The sequence below is a fragment of the Microcaecilia unicolor genome, chromosome 4 (genome assembly GCF_901765095.1).
Source record: "Microcaecilia unicolor chromosome 4, aMicUni1.1, whole genome shotgun sequence".
NCBI lineage: Eukaryota > Metazoa > Chordata > Amphibia > Gymnophiona > Siphonopidae > Microcaecilia > Microcaecilia unicolor.
Window position 1 is genome coordinate 105,443,840 of NC_044034.1, and position 24,787 is coordinate 105,468,626.

The window sequence follows — 24,787 nt, forward strand, 5'->3', positions numbered from 1 at the left end:
TTAAAATGTACCTGGGCACTTCTGGGGCTTGAGTCTGGTTCTGGGAGACTTGTGAAGAGAGTCCTGTGTCATGGACACTTCGGGTGCGGGACTCATGTGTCTGGCACGACTGCTCTTGTTCTAGGCTGGCTGCTAGTATTGGGAGGATGGCAGAGCAGAGTAGTGGAGTCACCAGTTGTTTTTGTGGCCTAGGAGAGCAATAAATGTCTGCACACATACACGATGACATGGTTCACGATGATGTCAATGATCACATAATTCGTGCATGCAAGGAAATGGGCAGTGCAGGTCAGCAAGCTCAAGGAAGGCCCTGGAACACACATAAAGCCCTGAACCAGTGGTTTAAATTCATTTTGAATGCCAATATTATCAACAAAGACCCAGAGGGAGTCCCTTGGTCTTGGGATGCTATTTTGGGCACAAACTGTGCAAATTACATTCACGAATGCAAGTTTGTTTGTTTTTTTACCACATTTGAACTCAGAGGCTGCTAGGAAAATAAAGGGGGCCAGCCAAAGAGCTCATAAATGGCCCAAACGTTCATGCTGGCGCCCTATAATGAGACCGACAAAGAAACGGCTCATGATTAAAATGAGAAAATATTTTTGAGATCTTGAGAATTTTTAAACCACAAGAAAGCTAGTTGGTTGGTTGCAAAGTGGCAGAAAGGTTGTTTAAGCTTGCAAAAGGTGGAAGTAGTACAGAGTTAAATATAAAGATAGAATAAAGTGTAAAGATGGAAATTTTTGGATAAAAGCAAGATTCAGATGTAGCACATAAGTACTGGTGACATTTGGTACAAAAACAAAGTTTAATATTGTTTAAACATGTTTTAAAAACATCTTTATAAAGCTCCCAAAGCAAACGAAAGCTGGCTCCTGATTGGCTGCAACATATCAGTGAGAGAGCCCTCAAATGACACAGGGGCTGATGCTCAAAGGTTTGCAGTACAGTCCTTTTCTACTTTGAAATTAGTACAAAAAAAAATAGCCGTGGCATTCTCAAACTAATAGGCATGCAAGTTACTGCTGTGTTAAAATCATGGCAGTAATATCTATGTGCACCACTGGAATGCAGACTTGGGGATCCATCTCACGATAAATCAATTTAAAAGTCCTTTGACTCAAGATTCCCTTACCAGCCCCCTTACCTCAAAAGAGGCAGAAGTGATGCTCACTTGTTCCTGCATCTGAAGCCACCATCTTCAAAGTGGAGGCATCCTGCTCACCGTGGTGCATCCTGGGATACATTGGGTGGGGCCTGACTATCATATAAGGGAGTAACTCCACTATATGGTAGACAACCGCCCACCTGTTGCATCTTAGAATGCACCACAGAGGGCATGGCTCCACCATTTTGAAGAGGGTGATATCAGGTTTAGGGGGTGGTAGATGGGATTCTGCTAGGCCACCAGGGCATGATTGCAACTGGGGAGAGAGCAGTGGGCCAGGGAGCCACAGGACCACTAGGGTTCTTTTTTTTATTTTGGGGGAAGGGGGCAATACTCAAAACTACAGGTTGGGTTGTGTTGGGAGGGGGGACCATTAGATAACCAGCATATTTTTTGTGTATTTTTTGTTTTATATTAGGGGTCTGGGAGAAGGGAGAGGGAGGGAGGTTGGGGCCAGTGCAGAAAGCAGTCCGAGGCAGGGCAGGGTGTTAGGTTGAGGGAGAGAAGGGATGCCGCTAGACACCTCTACTCTAAGCCAACTCTTCTACATTAGCCTGGTCCTGGTGGAAAGTTTCCAACGCTAAATGTGCGTGTTAAACTTTTTTTTTTTTACAAAGTTATAGGCAGGGTCAGATTAAAACTATGTTGTGCCCTATGCAAACCAGACACATATTCAGACCTTCAATTTCATGTAAGCCAGAGCACAAAGTATGTGTGTGTGTGTGGGGGGGGGGGGGGGGCACAAAATTGTGCCTTGCCCTGCCACTGCTCTTTGTCCCCCTGAGACATTCACATACATGAGCTGGTGAGGATACCTAACCCTGCCCACAAAAGTGCAGCTCTCACCTGATGCCACTGCCACCTCCATGCCCGGTCTTTCCCCAATGCATGCTCAGTTTTCACAAATCCGGGCATGCACTTAAGAGCACTGTCCCCTGCACATGCTCAGTTTAGCGGAAAATGAGCATGCATAGTGCTGCGGCAGTGGTGGTTGCAAGTGAAGGAGCACTTCCACTGGCGAGGCATGAGGACCCCTGTCAGCCAGAAGTCCTGAACACAAATTGGGGGGTCCAAATCCCCAAGGCCTCCCATGGCTATGCCTCTGATACAAATATGCATTTGTGGACCCCCCCCCCCCCCCCGTCACATTCCAGCGAACTGTGAAAAATTGCTGGAAGACCTTAGGAAATTGGAAGACTGGGCAGATGAAATTTAATGTAGACAAATGGAAACGTATGCACATTGAGAAGAATAATCCAAATCATAGTTACCCGATACTAGGGTCTAACTTTGGGGGGGGGGGGGGGGTTCAGCACCCAAGGAAAAGATCTAGGCATCATTGTAGACATTACACTGAAATCTGCCTAGTGTGTGGCAATAGCCAAAAAGGGAAACAGCGCTAGGAATTATTAGGAAAGGGATGCTGCTTCAGGCCAATGAAGAGCCTTTCTTCTGCCATTCCTGCCTTCACTGATGATATTTACGGTTTCTGGAGGCAGTTGTAGCAGAAGAAAGGCCCCATTTTGGCCGGAAGCAACGTTTGTTCAGAGCTACGGATGGTGGCCTTAAATGACTTTGGAGGACCACAGGAGCTAGGAAAATCAAAGATGCCGGCCAGGCCACTGGGGAGCAGTGGAAGGAAAGGAAGAAAGTGTCAGGGGGAGGTGAGAGGAAGAGATGATAGGATGGTGGAAGGGGAAGGGAGCAAGGAATGTGTTGGATCTCCAATTGGGAGCTGGAACAGGAGCATGTGGAAAGAGTAAAACACTCACTGGACCACTGGGTGGGGGTGGGAGAGCAGAAGAAGGGGAGAGAGGAGGAGATGTCAATATGATGGGTGGCAGGCATAGGGACACAGAAAAGTTATGTTGGACAAGGCAAGAATAGGGTTACAGAGGGGGAGAAGCCCAACATGGCAACAAGATAGGGGCAAGAACACAAGATGATGCAGGGTAGGGTGGAGTAAGGATACAGAGAGAAGATGGATGGTGGGCATGGGGAGAAAAGATGTGCCAAATGGACAAGGAGACCCAGGCAAGACAGTTAAGAGAAGACATAGGAAAGCAGAGACTGGAACTAACATGATTAGAAAACTAAAATTACCAGACACTAAAGGTAGAATTTTTTTTATTTTGTATTTATTGATTATAATATGTCAATTTTTGAAATGTACACATGCCAGAGCTGGTTTAAAAAATGACAGGGGCCTGTGAAAGAAATCTCACTCATTGGCTTTAAATCCCCAGCATTGTGCTGGTAAATCTCCAGCTTTGGTATAGGCCACCCTTGGCCTCTCTGCCGTGGGTCTGTCAGTGCTAATGGTTAATGAGCATTGGGACTATGCAAGTAATGAATGGAATGGGATAATAATTAAAACTGGAGTGCTCCCAAGTTACAAATGCCCAGGAGGGAGATTTTAAGGCAGTTCTGGATTTCTGACAACCATATCACGGTGCATTATGGAACATGTAGCACTGATATCAATGGGTAAAATCAGGGACTACAAATAGCATACTGAATTAATATGTAAGTTCAAAAACAGGACTGGACAAAAGATCTCCTTCCTTGAAGCTGGATAATGTGGCAGTTCTGGAGCAGTGGGCTAAGAACCAAAGAAGCTGGGCAAGCTATTTTCAAATCCTCACACCTAAAGTTGGGAGCAGATCTTGACACTATTCTATAAATAGTACCCAACTCAGAATGTCATTTATAGAATAGCATTCAGCACTCATTTTCTTTTTGCTCCAAAATTTGGATGCCATCTGTAGAATCTGGTTCATTATGAATTTTTGATATTTGTCCTTACTGGCTTTGTAGTCCTGGCTCAGTATCAGTAGACTCTTATTAGATTGTACCTATGTTTGTGCATGTGTCCATCCCTCCAATAACTTTTGGATGACTTCATCTAACCCATCAACTTGATGTGGAGCTAGGTCATTAGGGACCGACCTTATAATATTAGTTTTGGATTCAAAACTTGAGGTCAAAGTTGAGAATTTTTCCATAGAAAATACATTCCAAAATCACACCAAATCTATATATTGCTCCTTGTTTAAAATGTTGAAGATTATGAAAGGCAAACATGTACATTTTATCTTTGCATTTTCATCTCACTGTATCATTTTAGCTAAAACTGCAGCCTTGTATAGCCCAGCATATTATTATTCCATGTCTGTTTGCCACATTCATGGTTTAAAATCATTTTTGTGTTTCAAGACTGCTGTGAATCACTGTCTGCATTGTTAGGCAAACATGCCAGAAAATGTGTTTTGGCATGATCGTTGATGGTCATCCACCAGTCAGTTGTAGCTGTCTAGCCATGCAGATACAGCACTATGGGCTTGATTTTTACAGAGTGATCCTTTTTGAATGGACATGGCTGTTCCCTTGCAAACAAATAGTTAAAGTCCTGGTGTTTGCAAGGGAAGAAAGTTGAATTCCCTCTTATCCTTGAGAAGTTTATCCTTGGGTTCAGGGTAGGATTTCCTAGCCGCTTAAAATACCCTATCAGAGGATTGTCTAGGCTGTGTCCGACCAGTGAATAAACAAAGGGTTTAATTTTCCTGAGCTCTTCATCTTTTAACCTTCAGAAGCATAAACATTAACTGGAAAAAAATAGAAGCTGAACCCTACACACCTGCATTGTGCACTGAGTCATGCCAGACTTAGCTTTGCTGTTGTTGGGAAAGGTTGCAGTTGCTATATCTTATATAAGATTGTCTTCACCTGTTTTAAATTGTTTGGATTTCATAATCTATTGCCTTGTTTGTATAGAACTTGTATCCCATAACTTAATACTGTCTTCCTAAGGCACCTACAGTACCACTGAATTGATTGGTAGACCAAGTGAGAGGATATGACATAACTAATGTTTTTGTTTTTGCAGCTTAGTTCTTTATGGAAACTTTTTTTTTAATTATTGATACAATGATTCAAGTCCAGTAACATTTGTATGGCTTCATTTGGCTATGCATTTTCTCCAGAATCCTTTCCAGGCTTGTGTGTAATATGTAGGCCACAAAGTTCCTACATGCCACTTGTTTAGTCTCCAGTAAAGGGCTTGTGCTGTTTATAGGAAGGAAAGATGGATGCTCTGAAGGGAAATCCTGCATGTTTGAGCTGCCATTAGCGCGTCTTGTTGCTGTGAAAGCAGATTCCACATGTGGGTCTGGACCTCAGCATCAACAGTGGGGACTTTTTCATGGCACACAGGATCAGGTCTGAAGACACACTGGTTAGGATACACAGACTTACACTGAAACAGCAGATAGACTGAAATGGTCTGCCCAATAAGGTGCTTATGGTTGTGTTACAACCATAAACACCTTATTGGGTAGACCAACCAAAAAAGCAACTGTTGCTTCATACAGGCTATTTAAATATTTTTATTCCACTTACAATATAACATAATTAAAAATATCATAACAAAAACAGGGACAAAAACCAAATTATGACACTATAAAACAGAATAAATTAGATAAGGTCACATGCTTTCACTGCAGGTATTGGTATACATGGAGGGGCATAATCAAACGCGAACGCCCATCTCCATGGGCGTCTATCTCCGAGAACGGGTATGTGAAGGGGCAGGACAAACTGTATTTTTGAAAAAAAATGGGCGTCCATCTTTTTTCTGATAATACGGTTTGTGCCAGCCAAAAGCATCGGATTTGTGCGGATTTGAGCTGAGCGGTATCGTTTTTCAGCGATAATGGAAAACGAAGGCACCCAGCTCAAAAACCAACAAATCCAAGGCATTGGGTCATGGGAGGGGCCAGGATTTGTGTGCACTGGTCCCCCTCACATGCCAGGACACCAACCGGGCACCCTAGGGGGCACTTGTAACAATTAAAAAAAAAGTTAATTACCTCTGAAGTCCATAGTTCCCTTCCCTTGGGTGCTGAGCCCCCAAATCCTCCCAAAACCCACTGCCCACAACTCTACACCATTACCATAGCACTTATGGCTGAAGGGGGGCACCTAGACGTGGGTACAGTGGGTTTTGGGGGCGGTTTGGAGCACTCCCATTTACCACCACAAGTGTAACAGGTAGGGGGGGATGGGCCTGGGTCCACCTGCCTGAAGTCCACTGCACTCACTAACAAATGCTCCAGGAACCTGCATACTGCTGTGATGGAGCTGGGGATGACATTTGAGGCTGGCATTCAGGCTGGAAAAAAAGTTTTTAAAGTTCTTTTTTTTGGGTGGGAGGGGTTTATTGACCACTGGGGGAGTCAGGAGTGGTCATCCCCAATTCCCTCCGGTGGTCATCTGGTCATTTAGGGCACTTTTTTGGGACTTGTTCGTGATAAAAAAGGGTCCAAAAAAAGTGACCCAAATTTGTGCTAAAAACGCCTTTCTTTTTTCAATTATCGGCCGAGGACGCACATCTCTCCTTGGCCGATAAACACACCCCAGTCCCGCCTTCACCACACCTGCGACACACCCCCGTCAACTTTGACCGTTTCCGCGACAGATTTTGAGTGCGAGGATTCACACCAACTAAAACCTGGTATAAATCCTCATGCATAAATGAGGAGCAGATCTGCCATATTCTATAACAATGCAGGCAAATTTTAAGAATGCCTCTGTCTCGCCCATGCCCCTCCCATGGTCATGTCCTATTTTCAGATTTGCGCTTAAAACTTTACATGCACATCTTCACAGAATAATAATTAGGAACCTGTGCGTGTAAATTCAAATTGTCAATTAGTGCCAATAATTAAATCGTTAGCACCCAATTATTAAATTGGGTGCGCCAAAATTTACATGCACAATTTTGAGCGCCATGTATAGAATTTGAGGGAATATCTGTGAAACACATGAATCTAGCCAATTCAGTAAGCTGCCCTTACTGTTACACGATTAGCTACCAAAACAGGACAAAAAAAAGTTTTAAGCTGCTTCTTACATCCAGCAGTGTCAGATGTAAGCCTAAGGGAAGTAGACAGCATTTTCCATCCAGATGAATCTGCAGTCAAGAGAGAGCATGTTCTGGTTTCTGCAAAATGAATTTTTGCTAAAGAAGGAATGGACAACTGTTGCATTACTCTCATTCCGTCTTAGAAGCACAATACCGGGCTGACTCACTGTTCTGTGCGGGTTACCTCAGTGCTTTGTTTCTATCCTCTGCCATTATAGCTTCCTCTGTGTTTATCCCATGCCTTTTTGAATTTTATTTGTGTTCACAGCCCCCTCTGGAAGGGCATGCTAGACATCCACTACACTTACCATATAAAGATATTTCCTGATGTCTCCCTGTAGCACCATATCTTGACTCCCAGTTGTACAGCCTCCTTTCCTTTGGAAACATTTTTTTTTTTTTGCTTTGCATTATTGCATTAAAACTTTTCAAGTAACTGTTGTGTCTCTTGTATCTGCTGATCTCTGGGGCATACATATGTTAAATCATCAGGTCTCAGCTTATGTCTTTTGGTGTAGACTCAACACTTTTTTGATTGCCTTCCTCTGTACCATCTTTAGCTTGCCTGCATGTCCTTTCTGATATACGGCCTTACCCAGTGGCGTAGGAAGGAAGGGGGCCGGAGGAGCGGTCCGCCCCGGGTGCACGCCGCTGGGGGGCAGGTGTCAGCTCCACTGGTTCCCTGCTCCCTCTGCCCCGGAACAGGTTACTTCCTGTTCCAGGGCAGAGAGAGCAGGGAACCAGCGGAACCAACACAGTTCCCAGCAGGTAAGAATGCACTCCGGGGGGGGAATGATGCGTCGAGGGGGCAGTGTTGTGCTGCACCTGGGGGGGTATCGGTTCGCCAAAGGGGGGGGGGTGCAGCGGCAAACCGCCCTGGGTGGCAGCCGCCCTTGCTATACCACAATCACCAGTATAGGGCATTATTACCTCCCCTTTTGCTAGTAGAGTAGCCAGACCTACTATTTTCTATGGGACCTTCCAACCCCCCCCCCCTTAGGTCAGCAATTTCTATCTATCACACCCCCTGCCCCCGCAGACTGGCATCTTCCCCCTCTCTGAAATACCCTTTCTCTTCCTGGTGTATCTCAGAAGCATCTCAGTGGCTGCAATGCTTCATCTTCACTGCCTGCACTTACCCCTGCAGGCTTCCCTCTGTTGTGTCCCACCTATGATAACATCACTGGCATGATATGGGAACCGGCACAGGCAACAAGTATGAAGCACTGTGGATGCCAAGAAGCTTCTGAGGTACACTGGGAGGGATGGGGGAATTCAGAGAGGGGAAAGATGCTGGGCTGCAGGCAGAGGAGAGATAGAGAAATGACTAAAGCGCCACAACTGGGTGGGCCTAAGCCGAGAATGGGTGGGCTTAGGCCCACCCATAGCTATGCCATTACTTATGAAATTGTTTTTCTACTTTCATCACCCTGTTTTATCACCCTGAGGTCTCTTTTCCTGGTCACTGAACATCCATTCTGGCCTCACCCACCCACCATACCTACGTTGAACTGCTTTGGATTTTGCCCCGCAATTGCTTTTGACCATTCTTCCTGCTTTTTTTAAGTTCAACTACCTCTGCTTATACAGCATCAACTTTGCCATTCCCAAAAATTACACAAAAAAGTCTAACCTTTCCATACTATCACAAAGATATTGATGTAGTGTATCTAGATTTTCAGAAAGCTTTTGATAAAGTTCCTCATGAGACTTCTGAAAAGATTAAAGAGTCATGGGATAGGAGGCAGTGTTCTGGTGTGGATTAGGAATTGGTTATTGGACAGCAAACAGAGGGTAGAGTTAAATGGTCATTTCACTCAGTGGAGGAGGGTGAATAGTGGAGTGCCACAAGGATCGATACTGAGACCAGTGCTATTTAACATATTTATAAATGATATGGAAATTAGAATGACATGTGAGGTGATGAAATTTGCAAATGAAACGAAATTATTCAAGGTTGTTAAAACATTTGCAGACTGTGAACTATTGCAGGAAGACCTTAGGAAATTAGAAGATTGGGCATCCAAATAGCAGATGAAATTTAATGTGGACAAATTCAAAGTGATGCACATTGGAAAGAATAATCCAAATCATAATTACCTGATGCTAGGGTCCACCTTGGGGGTCAGCACTCAAGAAAAGATCTAGATGTCATTCTAGATAATATGCTGAAATCTGTTCAGTCTGCAGTGGTGGCCAAAAAATCAAACAGGATGATAGAATTATTAGGAAAGGGATGGTGAATAAGATCGAAAATACTATAATACCTCTGTATCGCTCCATGGTGAAACCATACCTTGATTATCAAGTTCAGTTCTGTTTGCTGTATCTCAAAAAAGATAAAGGGGAATTAGAAAAGTTTCAAAGAAGAGCGACCAAAATGATAAAGGGAATGGAACTCTTCTTGTATGTGGAAAGGCTAAAGAGGTTAGGGCTCTTCAGCTTGGAAAAGAGATAGATGAGGGGAGATATGATTGAGGTCTACAAAATTCTGAGTGGTGTAGAATGAATAGAAGTAAATTGATTTTTTACTCGTTCCAAAAGTACAAACACTAGGGGACACTCAAGGAAGTTACATGGAAATACTTTTAAAACAAATAGGAGGATATATTTTTTCACTCAGCTCTGGAACTCTTTGCCAGAGGATGTGGTAACTGAACACAGCAGTTAGTGTATCTGGGTAAAAAAAAAAAAGGGTTGGACAAGTTCCTAGAAGAACTTGAAACAGACATGCTTGCCCTGGGATTTGTAGCATGAAATGCTGCCATGATTTGGATTTCTGTCAAGTGCTTGTGACCTGACAGGATACTGGGCTAGATGGACCATTGGTCTGACCCAGTATGGCTACTCTTACATCCTTATGTTCTTACGAACAGACCAGAACCTGTTCTTTAGGCACTCCACTATTCCACAGTCTTAGAGCAGGGGTTCTCAACCCAGTCCTCAGGATACATGCAGCCAGTCAGGTTTTCAGAATATCCACAATAAATATGCATGAGAGAAATTTGCAGGCAGGACCTTCATTGTGTGCAAAACTATCTCATGCATATTCATTGTGGATATTCTGAAAAGTTGACTGGCTTGGGTGTGTCCTGAGGACTGGGTTAAGAACCCCTATTTTAGAGTGAATTCCACCCCCCCTTCTCTTTTACAGATATGCAAAGTTACCCAGTTCTAGATTAGAGACTTTTTGGTCTGCTCTGGTTTTGAATTTACATCCTAAAGCAGTATAGGACTTAGCATGCCTGATCCTGCCATTGATATGAATGCTGCAAGTCCCAATATACAGACCATGATGGAGTAGTCTTGATTGTATATACATGAGCTTCTTCAATAGGACTGTATCAATAACTTTGCTGAAACACATGTAAACCATAGTCAGTGAATGTCCTCAATCTAATTCTCTAGTTACTTAGTCAAAAAATAAGATTTGTTTTGACACAATCTGTGGGCTCAGACCCACCCAGTAGCAACAACACATATTCAAATTCTGTTGTTTGTTGTATAAGTTGATCTATAGTCTCTCCCCTATAACGGGGAGGAGAGTTTGAAAGAGATGGTGAAGATGTTGGATCAAGGGTGCATGGGAGGAAAGGGGTGTCAGAGAGGGGGAGATGCTGGATTGAGAAAGGGGGAGGGAGATATGCCAGATGAGATCATAGCAAAGCATCTCTTGCTGCTTTTGATACCTTGGTCAACAACAGCAGGTTATGCTGCATTGGAAGAGCCTGAGATAAAAGGGGAAGGGCCTCTGCCCTGCAGCCCCGCCTACCCCCGTGGCTATGCCCATGATCTGAAAATTGTCTACAGTTCATTTGAGTGCATTCTAGTGAAGGGGTTCCTGGCATGCATTTAGCCTGGGAGAGAAAGCATTGCATGTTATAAAATGAAACAAAATAAAATTCAAAGAAAATGAGAATCATCATGAGACAAATATAAAACTATGCTGATGTACCCAATATACAGAGATCCAATATTAGAGGAGAAGACAAAATCAAGGGTCTGTTTTACTAACATGGTAATGTTTGCACTTATTGTATGGTTAATACTAAAATTACCATGCAGTAAGTGCAAATGCTGTGAGGTAAATGCTGTGGAGTGTCAACCATTCAACCCAATCAGCTTTTGCAAACTGTGCACCCTTCATTGGTATTTGGCTAATGCTGTAAATCATATAGACTCGAAATGTATTGATTTTCTGGAGTGTGTGCAATATAATGGGATGTTGTTTGTGAGTTAGCCGTAGTCAATAAGTCAACTGTGTTCATTTTTATTCCTTGAAATAGAACCACTGAGAAGAATGAGTTCATCAAAGGACACGATTGGGGATGCTGTTGGCAGATCTCCCCTCATGAAGTGTCTCCAAACTAAGAAGGACCTAGAGGTAGCCATTGCTGGGATCCTGAAGGCAAAGCAGCAGATTAAAGACAATGGCAGAGAGGTATTTGTTCACTGACTTGATCTATTCTTTTTTAGTCTGCTTCCTAACTCTTTAGTTTTTGGTGTTCTCGGTTCATCTGGCTCACTCTGGCTTATTTTACCAGTCCTGGTTTTCTGACTCTACTGAAAGTCTCTCATTGTGTTTCTATGTGGTTTTGTAGTCCAGTATTTTTTATTTTTTGTTTTTTTTTGGGGGGGGGGAGGAAGGAAGAAAACAAGGAGTGAACTGAAAGTGCCAGGATGGCAACTTTGTGCACAGAGTAGTAAGGCAAGGATTGTATTTGTTATGCCTGGGTGACAATGGAATAAACATTCCTGCAACTTCCAAATCTGACATGGCTATAGAAAGAGCTGTTGTCAGCAGCGTTGTCCTTTTTACCTTAGCTCCTATTGGGATTATCAATGTTTGATGAGTTATTTTTACTTCTAGAAATCACTGTGGTATAAGCTTGCTTCTATTTTTGTCTGTGATTCATTGTTTATGCAGCTGTAAAAATACTTTTGCCAGCTCTGTAAAGCACTGAGGGTGATGTTATGGCACATCTGTTTATTAAGAAGATTATTCAGTGAAGCTTGGAACTTGTTTGTGTAGGAGGGGAGGTACTATGCAATCAAAATTGGACCAAACCCCTGAATCTTCAAGGGATTATCTGCATTGTCATGGATCATGAAATCATTATGCACTTGAAAATATTTTTCACTTTTCTAGGGACAGGGATTTTGTGCTGCGTGTCTCAGCTTGTATGATGTAGGTAGCTACACATGCGTACTGTTAAAAGCTGGATTTATAAGCAGTTGAGACACCTTCATCTGTCATATGAAGCAGCATTCTTGAAACTCTTGAGTACTGCGGAGAAAAGCTGTTTCATCGGGAGGAAGATCAAAGTTTTGTGGTGATTGGCTATTGCAGATTACTGTATCAGTGTACGGTGGTGTGCCTCTTACTGAAGTTTGATGGTTTGAAGAAAGTAGTTATTTGAACACCAAACCGTGAAAGTACATGAATTATTCCAGAATACTGAGCTAAGGTGGCACTGTGGTTCCACCAGTTCATGAAGTAGTGGAAAGCATGTGTGAATGTGCTCATGGGCTAATGTTGGTTCTTACAGGTTAAAGACAGATCCAAGCATGCATTAGCTATCAACTGGAGTGCCTGCATAGTCAGGAGGTTTGGCTCATAGGCCAGGTAGAGCTAATCCAGCAGCTGAAAGAGGAAGCCTTGCAACAAACTCTACTGGGTAAGAAGAGGACTCTCTGGCTTTCTTTTGCTTTATTAAACTTGTCAGCTTTTCTGGTTAGTGTAAAAAACTCCTCTACGCAGCTCAAAAGGGCATAGGTCTGGCATACAAATCTTAAGAGTGACAGGTCATGTGTACTGTTGTGTGACTTCACTGTTCAGGTAATCATTGTGTCTGTACTTAAATGTTATATGCTTAATGAGAAGCCAGAATGGTAATACCTAGTATTGTGCTTTCTCTGTAGTTGTTGGAACAGTTAATTTGCCTAATGTACCAGCTGGAAAATCCTCATAGTAACAACCTAGCTAATCAGATTTCTGCTTGTCGAGAGAGGTAAAAAAAAAAAATACATCTGATCTTTCACTACTTTGAATTTCATTAAAACCAACTTTTCAATAACAGACTGTATGTAAAGAAGGCAGGAGGAGCCAAAGGCATTTATAAAACAAAGAGGAACAATAGCAAAAAAAATTATTGGAAAGCAAATTGTGCAATAGCTGATAATGTGCTTATAAAATCCCTGAAATCTATAGCAGCTAAGTTGTCGTAGCATATTACCACAGTAAAAGAAGCAGCTATTGTTTCAGGAAGGTCTAATTTTTGATATACTGCCAGCTGTTCAAAACTACTTAATTGCTTCTCCCTTTTTCCTACTTTTGTAAACAGTGCATGGTTTTTATTTTTGTTTTCCCTGCATTGTGATCCCTGCATGTCCTGAATGCATAGAGGGACATTTTCAAAAAGTCGTCTAAGTCAGAACTTGGTCATCCTGCTCATAACGTCCAAAAAAAACCCCCATCTGTCTCGCAACCATTTTCAAACAGGAAAAACATCCAGATTTTCTATTTGAAAATGTCTGCAAGATGGACATTCTCGTGCTGAGAACGTCCAAATTGAATAGCCATTTTTCAAAATAAAACATCCAAATTGTGAACGACAGAAAAACTGAAACAGGAACATCTGTCTGGCATCATTTTGTGGAAAGTTGCCACATAGACAACCAGCCAGAGCAGAGGGGTAGCCTAATGGTTAGTGCAGTGGACTTTATACCAAGGGACCCTGGTTCAAATCCTTCTTCAAATCTTTTACCACCCTGTTTACTAAGCTGTGCGGCATTGCGGACACAATGCCGCATGTGAATGGACTGTGCTGGCATTAGTGCATGGCAGCCACTAGCGCAATTTAGTAAACAGGGAGGTTGTTTTGTAAATGTGAGCCCTCCAGGAACAGAAAAATATGTACTGTATCTGAATGTACACCACTTTAATTGCCTTCAGGTTTGCAGGTGGCTTATATATTTAGGTACAGTAGATATTATTTCTGGAGGGCTCACAATTAAAAAAATAAGTGGGATCTAAACTAAGGTGCCTTGGTTTAACGCCCACTGCACTAACCACTAGGCTACTCCTCATATTTGTTTCCTGATTTGGTCAGAATGCTTGAGATTATCATAGAGCCTGGTATCCCTGTCCAGTTTCACTTTCAGGGGAAAGGAAGGGGGACAATAACAACTGGGGAATTACGGAGGGGTCATGCCTTAATCCCTGCAGTGGTCAGCTGCTTAATCTGAGCACCTTTTTTTTTTTTTTACCCTGGATGTGATTGAAACAGAGTATGTCCTGCATCTAAGACTTGGATGTTTTTTTATTGTTGCTATCGGTCATCCTGTGTTTGGGCCCTCCCTAGCCACATCTAAAACACTCCTCCTACCTGCCCCCAACATGGTCCTTTGCTATTTGGATGAACTGCAGTGTTGGCCATTTTTTTTCTGCATTTACAAAATTGATATTTGGACATTTTTGGCAGCTGGACAATTTGGAGAGCATTTTGAGACATCTGTGTTCTTCAAAAATGAGCACCATAGGTTTCCTAATATAAGCATTATAAAAATTCTAGATGTGGATAAAATGAGAGCCTATTAAATATTTTTATAGGTGGGTATAGTTTGTTAAGCATTTTAAGAAATATAAATTATCCATTTTTTAGACCGGGCAACCTGACTCTCAAACCAGAAGAGGCTTCATCCCTGAGTTTGCGGATTTCTGCACTTCACCACACAATCATTTCTTTTGGCTCTGTCAAAACCATGGTAAGACTGAAGCCCTTAAAAATGCATGTTTCTACCCCTAGTCCTATGTATAATCCCAGTTTGTTTTAAGCAGTGTTTTTGATTTATATATATTGCTCTTTCCCCCCCTAGACTTCTACAAACTGTAAAACAATGATTTGGACAAGGCATATATTAGATTTGCCTGACTTACTTTTTCCTTAACAAAAAAGAGAGAGGGATTCCAAAGCAGAACCAAACATGCCAGCTAGTGGAAAAAAGCACAGAGGGCATTCTTTCTAAATTGGGCAAACATGAAATTGTGGCTTCACAGTCTGTGTTTCAGTGGAACACCTGCGTCAGGGGTCTCAGCTCAGTGGTAGTCAGTTGTCTCCTAATGTAGTCTGATGAATCAGTGCAGAATATTGGATTAAAGGGCTTCCAGATACTCACAATCACATATATAAAACACAAGAGAGCAAGCACCATCAAACCATCAAAATATGCACTACCTCCTGCCATCAGAGTGCAGCGCATTCATAACAACAAAGCGCAATTATGAGAACCTGGAAGCTCTGTAATCTGATATTCTCCACTGATTCACCAGACTACATTAGGAAACAACTGACTACCACTGAGACCCCTGATGCAGGTGTTCCGCCGAAAGACGGACCCTGTCGGGTCTTTTAATAAAGCAACAATTTTATGCCTATCTAATTTTGAGGGCCCTTTGTGCTTTTTTCCACTAGCTAATTACTTTATCATCACACAAGTATTAAGTGCTTTTGGATTGTGTAAGACTCCTGTACTTTAAACAGCTTTCAGAGGCCGTAAATTCAAACTCCTGTGGTGGCTCTTTATACTGTATCTTTGTGCTTCAGAATCCTTGGTTGATGCGGAATTGCTTCATGCCAGGACTTAAACATGTACAGTGCAGGGTTGTGCATATTTTTAAAAAATAGGGTTATGCTTTTTTTAATTATGATTTTCAGACATTTTTAATTTTTTGACCTCTCTGATTTTTTTAGACATGTATTGTACATGCACAATCAATTGTACATGTGTTACTTTGTTGGTATATGCATGTACAAGTGATTTGCAAATACTTTAAGAATTTTAGGTGCCCATACAAACTGAATGCACACTCCAGCTTGCAGATGAGTATCTTCATGTTCCTCTGGTTTAATTAGACTGCATTGTGTCACTCTGGCAGAGCAATTTGTTTTTCTGTTTATCAGAGCATTAGGAGATGTGCTGGATGTCTAACACTCCACTAGCTAATTGCATATCATCAAATTGTGGCACATGCTTTTCTGTTAGTTGGTCTTCTATAAGAGGTCAGTTACATATGTAAATAAATAAATGCTTCCCAATTAAGCAGCACCTCGCTGCCTACAACTAGAATTATTCCCATCCAGTTAATTTTGTGTGACCACATAAAAGGCTGCCATTGAAATGCTTTCATGTTTCAATGATATATTCTGATATTGTCATCTTCTGCTCCATACTTTGCTGAAGAAGGTGGCTCTGCCTTTGAAAGCCTGTCAAAAATATATTAGTCCAATAAAGAAGGTTTAACTTTATTTTCCTTTCTTTTGTTTTCTTTCTGTTTATCACCCATATATTGTATCAAAGTTTCTATCTTATCACATAAATTGGTTACCTTCTTCTTGTCATCAAAGATGATGACACCCAGTTCTCTGGTACTGCTTCATCTGTGCAGACTTTAGATGTGTTTTTTTTGTACCAGGCGCTAAGTAAAGGCTCATATCTATGTATAATATATTTTTCCTTTTTCCCCTGTGCCATGAAATAATGGATTGTGTGTGATTTTGTAGAGACCAATTCCTGGAAGACTGGAAACTTCACTCAGTGAATGGATTTTGGAAAGTAAAGCTGCCAGTACTCCTCCTCAGGCTTTTTCTCTACCTAGCTCCAACCCTCAGGATTGGCTCTTGGATGAGCACCAAGAGATCAGCATGGTATTTTGTGTGTGTGTGTGTGTGTGTGTGTGTGTGTGTGTGTGTGTGTGTGTCTTTTTGTGCTGAGGAGAGGATGAAAGCAATGGATTTCAGAACTACAGCACATTTTTTTCAAAATGTTGTTTTACATTTAATCTTACAACTGAATGGATTGAATTATGTTTTATCATCAAATAGGATTTCTGCACATCGAAAGGCTGTGCTTTTAACATGGAGCACATCTTTGGACAGCTAAAGGATTTGGAGCACTGGGTTCTGAAGAGTCAGCAAAAAGATGTTCCTGAGGAAAGACATTTTCGGAATCGGAATTGTTCTATTGCGAGCTCTGCCTTCTCCATTGAGAAGATTGATGAATTAGAATTCTTTGAGCAGGAAGATATGGACTTTTCTGATTGGCTGCTTACATCCTCTGAAGCTGAAGTTGAAAATGACTTAACATATAAGTGGGAATGTGTTCTTAGGCCCTGTAAAGAGAGCTATGATATGAATGATTGGCTCCTAAAAGCCAAATCCTGCAATAATTGTGGTGGCCAAACAGCTGCTGTTGAGGTTGAGAATCGTAGAAACCTGAAGTGCCTGAATGAGCATCTGGGTGGGAAGACATTTCTTGCTGCATCCAACAGTGACACCTGGCTTCTACAGGATCAGCAGCTGGCATTTAAAGTGGAGGATGAAGGCAAGGTCAAAGAGACCTGCAGTAGCTTCTCAGAGTATATCTGTAGAGAAAGCTGTGAGGAGGATGCTCTTAATATGTGGCTGCTGAAGAAAGAAGGAAAAGACAAAAATGAGATGCCATTGAACCAGGTGCTTAAGACAAGCCTGGAATCTGAGAAAGCAGACTCTGTCCAGAACATCTGGCTTTATACCTGTAGGAGAACTCCTGAGGAGCAGAAGAAAGGACAAGATAAAAATGGGATGCCACTGAACCAGGTACATAAGACAAGCCTAGAATCTGAGAGAACAGATTCTGTCCAGAACATCTGGTTTTACCTCTGTAGGACTCCAGATGAACATAAGAAAGTACAAGATAAAATCATGATGCCACTAACCCAGGTGTTATGGACAAGCGTGGAGTCTGAAAAACAAAATCCTGCCCAGAGCATCTGGCTTCCCCCCTGTAGAAGAATGTCACAAACTGCCATAGCACAGCTTGAGAATCCTGAGGCCTCACGTAATCATCCTAAAACCTGGTTGCCCAAATCTCAAAGCATAGTAGCAAACACAGAAGAGAAAGCAAGCAAGGAGATGGATGAGAGTAGCTGTAAGAGTCAAACATCGGATCTCCTAACCCCATTCCACCTCCCTCTGAACATAGACAGTTGGATATTATCTTCTAGAAATGCAGATAATGTTAGAAAGACTCAACAGACCCCTGTGGAAGATAAGTGGTTGCTATGCAAAAGAGCACATGTGAGTATACCTTGATAACACTTGAGTCCAGTGGTCAGGAAAGGTTGTGAAACATACCATTTTTCTGAATTGCAATACCATTTCTTTTGCTGAAGATAGGTTGCTTGCCATCAACCAGACTGTAGCCTGAGATTCCTTTTCACTCCTCTTATACCAGTAATCTGAGTAGTAGAATGGAGCATGTGCATGTGCAGGTAGTGAAGTATTCATTTGGTATATGCTAAATTTTCTGTTTTTGTATGTGATGTTAAAGTATTTGCTAATCTGGTTGTATACACCAGTGTTTGCTCAGAGCTTCATAGGGTTCCTGGACAAATGCTTTGTAATGGAACATGTTCTTCAAGCTTTCATGTAACTAGATATTTCACAGAATGTTTCTTGACTGATATCATGCTAGTTTATTAAATATTATTTTATCATAAGTTCTGGCACACACACAAAACAAATGATTTAATATTCATGTACTTTTTCATGACTCCTATATTGAAAACTTGATGCATTTTTTTAAAGAAATACTTTACACACATTGGGTCAGATTCTATAAATGGTGCCTCAAACATCTGCTTGGAACTAAGTGTATTCTATAAGATTTTGGTGTGGTTTATAGCGTACACTTAGTTAATACCATTGCGCCTACATCTACGCATGTTCATTTACGCCAGTAAAAACCTGGTGTAAATCCGTGCACGTAGACTTAGGTGCACTGACCTGTATTCTGTAATTACATGCAGAACTGTTGGAACGCCAGCAAAACGCTTATAAACATACCCATAAATGCTCCCTTTTTAAACTATATGTGTTTAGTTTGAACTGTGTACTTTACAATTTAAGCACAGTTCTTTATAGAATATGCTTTGCGATTTCTGTGCATAAATTGTGATAATTGTGAATTAGTGCTCATTATTGCTTGTTAAGTGCTGTTAAAAATGCTGATTGGCTTGTTATGCAAATTAAGTTATGCACGTATTCCGCATGGAAATCTAAGCATCATATATAGAATCTGGGGGAATACTGTATGTGATCCTAAAAAGCTATTTTGATTTTATAGAATTATTACAGCGTTCCTGATGTCTGTAACATCTTTGCCTACATGAAATTTACCAATGATACAGATCAGTGGTTATATCAAGCTCCTCAACAGGTAGGAAAACCCACATTTGCTGAAACTAGACCTCAGTTATAAGTTTAAATCCTTGTTTTGGCACAGAGTATTTGAATGCTCATTTGTGTTCTGCAGTGCATAGATAACGTTATGTTACAAGATGTCTGAAGCAGTATCTAATTTTAATTATATGTGGTGTGTGTGACATCATGATGAACAGTGGGAAAATACTTGTTTACTCATTGCCAGTTGTGAGAGAGAGGCAAGTCAGATATCACTAGCAATAGTGCCTTATGAAGCCAGTTACAATTTCCTTGCATGCATGATTTGTTCATTCTTTTAATTTTTAATGAAAGGTTGGGGAAGCCATCTGTTTAAAAAATGTAGGTTCCCATCCAGCACTTTCACTACTGTTGAATCAGCCCATGTACTGTTGTGATCTGACTTTCTTTGTACTGCCCTATTGTGATAACTGCTTCTTCTATACAAGGCTCTCTGCTCCCCCCCCCCCCCTCATCCTATACTCTTTCTTAATTTGAAAGCACAGCAGAGACTGCTTGTGGTCAAGATGGCAGATTACAGCTGCTGTCAGTGTTAGCCTAGTGTATAGCAGGTAATGTTAGATAAATGGCATTTAGCTTGTCACCTCAGGCTGTGAGCATTATCCTTAGTATGGGAGTATTTTACAAAGCATCAGTAAGCCCAAAGCGGGCTTACCGAATGCTAAATCTGGACTACTGCTGGCCCAATGCAGTCACCGGCAGCAGTTCTGCCCTGAGCGTGCGTCATTTCCAGAGGAAAAAGGTTATCAATAGAAATCAAACAAAATAAAACATGGAAAAGAAAATAAGATGATACCTTTTTTATTGGACATAACTTAATACATTTCTTGATTAGCTTTCGAAGGTTGCCCCAACCTTCGAAAGCTAATCAAGAAATGTATTAAGTTATGTCCAATAAAAAAGGTATCATCTTATTTTCTTTTCCATGTTTTATTTTGTTTGATTTCTATTGTTAACCTTTAAGAGTGGACTGACATGGCTACCATACCTCTCTATTTCAGAGGAAAAAGAAAATCCCCGGAAATGGCTTGCGTGACGGTAAACTGGCAGTAATTGGGCACCTCCATGTGCTGCCGCATGGCCATATTTGTCTAGGGGCTTTTCATGCACGCAGGAAAATGGCCCCTGTCGCTAGCATAGGGCCATTTTTCCTGCAGCTTAGTAAAAGGACCCTTTGACTTTAGTAATTGGGGTAGAAGTTGTCTTGTATATAGTAGATATTTCTTAATTACTTAGCAGCAGTGCTATTCTGGATAAACAGTTTAAGAGATATTTGGAACTTGCTAGTCCATTTTAAGTTGCTTTATCTGGCAAATGGTTATGAGCATCTCTTTTAGCCTCTGTATTAATGATGCAGCAAATACAAATTCATAGTGATAGCATAAAAGAATTAAAATGTGTAAATATATACTTGTCTTCCTCTCAGTGCAAATATTTGCATGAATTTGGTACATGGAATAAATTTAATGTAAACATAATTTTCCAGTGTCTACTTCACATAATTTGTATATAGTTCACTGAATTAAATTACTTTAGAAAAAGCTGATTAGGGATTCTTGGAAAAGTATAGTGGAAAGGGGTCAGTGTTTCTTTGCTGCTTGCCAGATTGTTTCTTCTAACCTCCAAATTTATGATGATTTTTTTTTCTTCTCTAGATGTGAAACGTCTAAAGAATTTAGAATAATGAGCCATATATGCTGTCTAACTCTCATCTCAAATATTGAACTTGCTGATATTACCTGATCTGAATCATTGGGATGTCTGTCCACTCCTCCTCACTTATTCCCAAACAAATTACTTGAGCTTCAAAAAGGATACTTGTATGCAGTGGGATGAAATTACTTTGCAGGAAATGCCACTGGGTGGTTGTAAGAGAAGCTGAGTTGAATATGAGCCCCTGAAAGCAGGTGAAGTCCACATTGTTGCAATGGGAGATATTGGCCATCTAAGTTGTGAGCTATTCATTTCAGTAAAAAGAACAAGTAATGCCTGAATCGGCTTTAATCTATCAACAATCTATACACATGTGGCATCTCAACTCCACAAGATTTATAATACATAGACGTGGCCCATTCTTGTTCCAAAGATTACAAAGAAAGTAGTGAGTGCATAGAAAGTCACCCATCAGATGGCAGAATTGATTAGGTATGGACATGGCCCGATTGTTTTCTTCTTCAGGTCATAGAGGATATGAATTAATGCATAGTTGAAATAATGCAAAACGTGGACACAGCCCTCCTTTGCTCTGAAAAGCACATATGTGCCTATGGGGATTAGTTATTTGGCACTAGCACTTGCTCAGTTATTTGCTTCTGCCCACAATGAGTGAAAAGTGTGTTACTAAACTGCAGATACTGTGACCATAATGCTCTATTTACACAGAGTGTTTTGAATATTTTTATTTATATTACCAGTCCATTGAATTGTGACAAGAGTTCTACCTTCTTAATGTACATTGAGCTCAATAGTCATGCTCCCTAATGAATTGCACGTTTGTCTAGAAAAGAAAAATCTATAGTTTGTGATCCATCCAGTGGCTTTCATTTACCTTATCTATTTTGTCAGTTGACATTTCTGACAATTTTGTACTTCTTGTTTGGAAATAAATCCTGAGTAGGCAAATGTCAGGAAGATTTTCTGTGCTTATAATCTGGGTTTCTAGTTCTATCCAAGGCATACAAGAATTTGACTTCTTAAAAAGTTTGATTCTAGATTTTTCTTTGCTTCAATTGGGGCAGCAGATCTGCTATAAATCTAGGAATCAAATTATTTTACAGATATTGTTTGCATTTCCAGTGGCTGCCTTGTGCATGAGGGTGAAAATATACTACTACTGCTTTCCTACCAGCTATAAAATATACCTAAAAGAAAATTGAGTAACAAGAGTGATATTACATTTTGACGCATAATTTTGTAACTCTTTTATCTTGAACTGAAGATGTTTTCACTCTTGAAATGTAAAGCGGGCTGTTGAAATGTAAAGTGTGAATAAATACTGGAGTGTACTTAAGCCTCACTTTTTCCTGAGTGCTGTACATCCCAGTTTGAAAATGCTTCCAAGACAGAACTGTATGAAAACACTAGTGAATGGTATCTAAGCTGTAGAGAGAGCAAGGATCATTTCTCTATGACTGAATTATAAGCATATCCTAAAACTGACTTTTTTACCCATTCAGTTTTTTTTTTTTTCTTTTAATTAACAATGGGGTCCTTTCACAAAGGCGCGCTGAAAAATGGCTTGTGGTAGTGTAGGCGCGGGTTTTGGACGTGTGCCAATCCATTTTTTAGCACGTCTGTAAAAAAAAGATCTTTTTGAAATTTTTGCCAAAAATGGCCGTGCGGCAAAATGCAAATTGCCGCGTGTCCATTTTGGCTCTGAGACCTTACCGCCAGCCATTGACCTAGCGGTAAAGACTCACACAGTAACCAGGCAGTAATGACCTACGTGCGCCAAATGCCACTTAGCATGCATCCGTTACGCACGCTGGAAAATAAAAAATATTTATTAGACGCATGTATCGGACACACGCCAAAAATTAATTACCGGGCAGTAACTCCATTTTGGCGTGCATTGGGCATGCGTAGATGCTTATGCGGCTTAGTAAAAGGGCCCCAATATTTGTGGTGGAATGGTGCTCTTTATAGTCCCTGAACATTGTAACACTGACTGATGCTTTCCACCACATAATACAATTCCAGTGTATTCTGGGCCAGTAAATTAAGCAACATGTTGTACTAGGTCAGGGGTTCTCAAACCTGTCCTGGGGGAATCCCAGTCAGTCAGGTCTTCAGGATATCTGCTAGGTCATGCCCATCTGTTATTGCAGTCTCCCAGAAATTAAATAACCAGTCAAAGCTGCCTTTTCCTTGCATGATATTTCATTTTCCGCCAAAGTCGCTATATTAGCATTAGCCCTCTCCTTAAGTCACTTCACTGGCTCCCTATCCGTTTCCACATTCAATTCAAACTTCTCTTATTGACCTATAAGTGCATTCACTCTGCCGCTCCCCAGTACCTCTCCACTCTTGTCTCTCCCTACGCCCCCCCCCCCTCAGGTACTCCGTTCTGTTGATAAATCTCTCTTATCTGTCCCCTTCTCCTCTATTGCTAATTCCAGACTCCGTTCCTTTTATCTTGCTGCACCTCACGCTTGGAATAGACTTCCCAAGCCTGTACGTCTAGCCCCCTCTTTGGCTGTTTTGAAGTCCAAACTTAAAGCCCACCTCTTTACCACTGCTTTTGACTCCTAACCACCACTTACTTGACCTGTCCTTTTATTCTCACCTCACCTCTTTCCCTTACCCTTAATTGTTCTGTCTGTCTGCCTGTCTTATCTAGATTGTAAGCTCTTTGAGCAGGGACTGTCTTTTTGTGTATGGTGTACAACGCTGTGTATGCCTTGTAGCGCTATAGAAATGATAAGTAGTAATAGTAGTAGTAGTAGTAACTGGGGGAATGATTTTTATCACTGTGATGCTGCATGAGACTGTCAGTTTTCAAGACCCTCTTCAAAACAAATGTGCTTATTCACTCCATTTCTAAGGTGGTTTTGAGAGTTACAAATAGAGGGGTTTTCAGTCAAAATAAGAAAAAATAGAAAACATTAACGCAAAAAGCAAGTCTTATAATGAGGTATCTTGTAAAAGATTTTAGTGTATCTGAAGCAAGATTTATATGTACAATTCTCATGCTATTGTAACATTAAAACTTGGGAATCCTGTATATACCTGCTAGGCCTTACTTATCTCTTCAGCATCTGCCATTCAGGAACCTATTTGGTTCTGCCTTGGAGGTGTCTTCATATTTGCATGCTGGCCTGGTCCCCCCTGTTTCTGGATTCAAGTGCAGGAACCCAGATTAGAGGCAGCTAGCTTTGTTGATGCAATTTTTGTCAGCCCCAATGTGACACTCATTAAGACTAGCAGAAATGTTTGTTTTATTTTTTTAATGGATTAGTACTATAAATACATTAATGTGCCATAGAAGATGGTGATTTGAGCATTAAGCATTTTTTTTTTATTTAAAGAAGTGCTGTGATGGAACAGATGTTGATGCTACTACAGAAATGTACGTATCTGAATAATGTCCTGCAGTGACATAAGAAACCAACTTTTAAACATCACTCTTTCCATACTGCTCTCCTAATTCCCAAACCCATCAAAATTGTAACCACATATGGTAAATGGTCAGTTTATTTACAGTAATATTCTTTAAAAAATGTTCCAAAACATTGGTTTTATTTTCATTCTGTTGTAGTGGCCCTTTTACTAAGCTGTGATAAAAGAGGGCCTGCGCTAGCATCAGCATGTGTTAATGATGTACGCTGAGGACCCCTTTCATCACAGTGGGTAAAAGGCTATCTTTTTTTGAGAAAAAATGGTCGTGAAGTAAGAGAAACACTTACCGCAAAG

The 24,787-nt window shown here is 41.0% G+C and overlaps 1 protein-coding gene across 1 annotated transcript; it reads left to right on the plus strand.

Moving 5' to 3' along the window:
- The first annotated feature begins 227 nt into the window (after nucleotides 1-227).
- LOC115469621 (nuclear receptor coactivator 4-like) lies at nucleotides 228-24,459 on the plus strand. Its single transcript, XM_030202415.1, is given in 12 exon segments — nucleotides 228-288; nucleotides 11,381-11,535; nucleotides 12,655-12,761; nucleotides 12,763-12,772; nucleotides 13,017-13,105; nucleotides 14,759-14,861; nucleotides 15,638-15,745; nucleotides 16,658-16,801; nucleotides 16,979-17,688; nucleotides 17,926-18,211; nucleotides 19,260-19,352; nucleotides 24,403-24,459. Coding segments are annotated over 12 exon segments (1,923 nt in total).
- The last annotated feature ends 328 nt before the right edge of the window (nucleotides 24,460-24,787 follow it).